General features: G+C 57.7%; 1 protein-coding gene across 1 annotated transcript; it reads left to right on the top strand.

The window, feature by feature from the left end:
• Nucleotides 1-413: 413 nt before the first annotated feature.
• Nucleotides 414-3,951, top strand: Arrdc2 (arrestin domain containing 2). The gene is made up of 8 exons (XM_051178127.1): nucleotides 414-718; nucleotides 801-867; nucleotides 984-1,131; nucleotides 1,683-1,785; nucleotides 1,865-2,121; nucleotides 2,211-2,364; nucleotides 2,774-2,931; nucleotides 3,196-3,951. The coding sequence occupies exons 1-8, from the start codon at nucleotides 445-447 to the stop codon at nucleotides 3,247-3,249; spliced, it is 1,215 nt and encodes a 404-aa protein (XP_051034084.1). The 5' UTR covers nucleotides 414-444; the 3' UTR covers nucleotides 3,250-3,951.
• The last annotated feature ends 403 nt before the right edge of the window (nucleotides 3,952-4,354 follow it).

Below are 4,354 nucleotides of genomic sequence, written 5' to 3'. Positions count from 1 at the left end.
ATTGGCGTAATCCCTCCAGGGGGCGTGGTTTCTCAGACCATGGCCCTCGAGAAGCCTTTGGCCTAGTTCGGCTAAACCAGACGTTTCAGGCTCCGCCTCCTCACCACGCTATTGGTGGGTTTCTCTTCCTGGAGGCGTGGCTTTCTCCTCAGACTATTCCTTCGTCGCCCTATTGGCCCAGCTTCTCCTAAGGGGCGCAACTTTCTCTCTCAGGCACCGCCCCTAGTGGACCATCTTCCGGTAGGCGGCCTTCTCCTCAGGCCCCGCCCCCGCCCCGCCTTATAAGAGCGACGCAGCCGCCGATCCAAAGCAGTGCTCGAGTCCTTCGGTCCTGCGTGTTCGCGGGTGTAGTTCGAACCTGCCGCGCTCTCAGCCCCTCGGTGTCCCGTGTCGCTGGTTCGAGCCCCGGGTCGACCTGCTTTTGGGTTCGCGCCCGTCAGCGCGATGTTGTTCGACAAGGTGAAGGCCTTCGTGGTACAGCTGGACGGGGAGCGCGCGGGCACCGAGCCCGTGTTCCACGGAGGCCAAGCCGTGGCGGGCCGGGTACTGCTGGAGCTGGCGGGCGCGGCGCGCGTGAGCGCGCTCAGGATGCGCGCTCGGGGCCGCGCGCGCGCACACTGGACGGAGTCCCGCAGCGCGGGCTCCAGCACCGCGTACACTCAGAGTTACAGCGAGCGCGTGGAAGTCGTGAACCACCGCGACACGCTGCTCGCACCAGGTACGGCCTGGGGACCCCTCGGGACGCTCCGAGCAGACGATCCCCAGGCCCGCCTCCATTATGTCCTGTGTCTTGCTCCTAGACTCGGGGGACATCTCCATGCTGCCCGCCGGACGTCACGAATTTCCCTTCAGCTTCCAGCTGCCAATGTAAGTCCCTCTATCGCCCACCGGCTGGGCATCTGTGGGCCCCAACCCTAACTCCTCGGAACACCCCACTTGCATACCTCTGTCTCCTACCCTGATCCCCCACTCTTGCCATCCAGCTCCCTGGTGACATCCTTCGAGGGCAAACACGGCAGCGTTCGCTATTCCGTCAAAGCCACCCTGCACCGGCCCTGGGTCCCTGCACGCCATGCCCAGAAGGTGTTCACTGTCATTGAACCCGTGGACATAAATATACCTGCCCTGCTGGTATGTGACTACCCTGTGGGGGGGCAGGGTGGGGTCCAGCCTGGCTGCTCGATGTGGTCTCTGAAATAGAGGAGCCAGAAGTTAGTGGTATGAAACCTACTAGAACTAGGTGCGAATCCGAGGGCACCCACCTGCTGTGCAGCTCTGGCTAAGTGTCTTGCCCTCCCTCATCCTCTGATGCCCTTTTTGGGAAATACAGCGCAATAGGGCTTGCGAATTTTTTGTTTAATTGGTTTTGAGATTTGTTTGTTTCTTGTTCTTTTTCTTTTTTTAATTTTACAAAGGTCTCTAATGTGTGTAACCCTGGCTGGTCTCTGGCTTCACCCAACAGAGATCTGCCTCCTGGGATCAAAGGTGTAAGCCACCACACCTATTCTTGCTTTTAATTTTTTATTCAACTTTTGGTTTCTTGAGATAGGGTCACATTTTGTAGGGATGGCTGGCCTAGAACAGGCACTAAGTCTCCCTGCCTCAACTACTTCTTGTGACTAGGGTCCCTCCATAGAAACTCCAAGTGCTCAGGTACCCAAAGTATCTTAGTGTCCCCACAGGAACCCCAGGCTGGAGCCCGAGAGAAGGTGGCGAGATCCTGGTACTGCACCCATGGCCCCGTGTCCCTCTCAGCCAAGATTGACCGCAAGGGCTACACTCCAGGTAACAGGTGGGGTCCGATGTGGCTGGGGTGGGAAGAGTTGGCAATGGGGAAACTCAGGCAAACTGCCCTGTGCTGCAGGCGAGGTCATCCCTATCTTTGCGGAGATTGACAATGGCTCCACACGAGCTGTACAGCCCCGGGCCGCCCTGGTACAGACACAAACCTTCATGGCCCGAGGTGCCTGCAAGCAGAAGCGCACTGTGGTGGCCAGTGTGGACGGGGAACCCGTGGGCCCTGGTCGCCGTGCGCTGTGGCCCGGTCGTATGCTTCGCATCCCCGCAGTGGGCCCATCCATCCTGCACTGCCGCGTGCTCAGTGTGGACTATTCGCTCAAGGTACCCATCACACTCTTCTACACCTTATTGTTCAGGCCAGGGTGGAGGGCACAGATGGGCCACAGTCCACATGGCAGCTGCTCCCTCAGGTCTGTGTGGACATCCCAGGCTCTTCCAAGCTGCTGCTGGAGCTGCCGCTGGTCATTGGCACAGTCCCCCTGCATCCCCTGGGCAACCGCTCGGCCAGTGTGGGCCAGTTCCTGCAGAGCTGGGGCCTGTGCACAGGGATGGAACCACCAGAGGGTGAGCTCGGTCAGCCCCCAAGGATGCGGGTGGGCGGAGCCACAGCCCTGGCCCCACCCCTCCAGACCAGGAATCTCAGGGGTCTGATCCCAGCACCCATCAACTCTGCACACCGAGGACTGAGGGGGCAATTCAAGGCTAGTCTCTACTAAATAATTAAGACGACAGCTAGGGTACTTGTAGGACCCAGCCTCTAAAACCAAGACACAGCTAACTGAGGCACGTGTGGGAGGACTTGTCACCAAGAGCTCGAGGGCAACCAAAACCATGAGTCCAAGATCCCAACTGAGGCAGGAGGGAAGCCTGGGCAACAGTGAAAGTCAGTCACAATCGCAGCATAGCCATGGGTCCCCCAGAAGCCCAGCACCAGGGCCTGACGTGCCAGTGCCACCTTGTCTCTTCCTTCTAGCCCCTCCTGAGTACTCAGAGGTGGTGAGGGAAAGCCAGCTGCCAGCTGCCTCACAGGGGCCCTTCCCCCTCCTGAACCACCCGAGTGTGACCCTGGAAGGACCCTACTTTGCCTGTCTCCAGGAGTTCCGCTACCGACCGCCTCCGCTATACGCTGAGGTACTACTGCCTGTGCCCTCTCTGGCTTTCAGGGGTGTTTGGTGGGCCATAAAGCTATCAGTGAGCAGGTGTGGGCCAATCCCAGCCCTGATCCAGGCCAGCCTGGGCTACATAGCAGGACCTGGTCTCAAACAGAAAACGAACTATTCATACATCGAGGCCTCACACCCTCCTGGTAACCCCTGACTGCCTCTTCCCTGAGATGACATAGGATTTGGGGTTGGTAGGGTGGACAGTGTGGTTCACTGGGACTTTGTCTGTCAGGAGGACCCTCATCCACCCTCAGAAGCTGGGAGGCCACGCTGCATGACCTGCTGATGTCTGAGTCCACACCTTGGTACCAGGCTCACATTTCTCTGGCCACTGCAGTCCAGATGTCTGCTTTGGAGATACAGTCTCGGGGAAGGCCGAATGTCTTCCAACACCTTGTAGGACTGAGGAGCAGGACATGACTTCTGTGGACTAGTGTCTTCCTGTGGCCTCCAGTTCTCTGCATTTGACCAGTGCTAGACTCCCCTAGAGGATTATAGTCTGGGAGACAGGAATCCAGGGCGAACCAGAACCAGGGGAGGCAGAAAGCGTCCAGAGGGCATTTCAGCTGAGGCGTTGGCATTTGAACAGGAGCTCAGCAGGCAGATGAGCACAGAGGAAACAATTAGGGCTCAGACTGCCCACCACCTCCATCTTAGGGTTGGGAGCCCATGTGTGCAGGCATGAGGTGAGCAGGACAGAGGGCCCAGGGACACACATGTAAGGGGAAAGCTATGAGGCTGTATGGGACCTGAGGGTCCAGAGGTTCTAGCTTTTGAGGACTGGGGGCTCAGGTGGCCCAGAGCTGTGTGTGAGATTTACCACAAGAAGCTCAAGGCCTGCTCGGGGTAGGGATCCAGACAAGGACACAGTAGCCTGGCAGGACACCAAAGGGAAGACAGGCAGCTGGGGGTAGCTTGACAAGTCCCCTCCCGCACTTCACAACCCTGCCAGGGACTTGCCATTCCGATGTCTGAAGAGTCTGTCATCTTTGTACATTAAAAATGGATAAATAAAAATGGGAGACTGAGCCGCCTCCTCATTCCTCTGGGGTCCTGGGAGCTAGTGCAGCTCTGACCCTGTCTGGGGACTGTGACTCGCCACTCCTAACACACCCTCCCACCTCTGGTAGACAGTTTTGTCTGTTTGGCTTTTTAAAAGATGCATTGGTTGTTTTATATGTATCGGTGCTCACTGAGGCAGAAAGGGGGCCTTGGGCCCCGAAGCCGGAGCTGCAGTTGAGCCCTTTTGGGTGCTCTGTGATGGTGCCCTTAACCTCTGACCTCTTGCCATCTGCTGTGCTTACATTTCTAAGGTTTTCAGAGTGTAATTTTCTGGCCCTGGGTGTGATGTCTGTACATGATGTCCCCACACAGCCTGTGAATACAGACCA

The sequence above is a fragment of the Phodopus roborovskii genome, unplaced genomic scaffold (genome assembly GCF_943737965.1).
Source record: "Phodopus roborovskii unplaced genomic scaffold, PHOROB, whole genome shotgun sequence".
Taxonomy (NCBI): Eukaryota; Metazoa; Chordata; class Mammalia; order Rodentia; family Cricetidae; genus Phodopus; species Phodopus roborovskii.
This window is presented reverse-complemented; position numbering and strand designations above follow the sequence as displayed.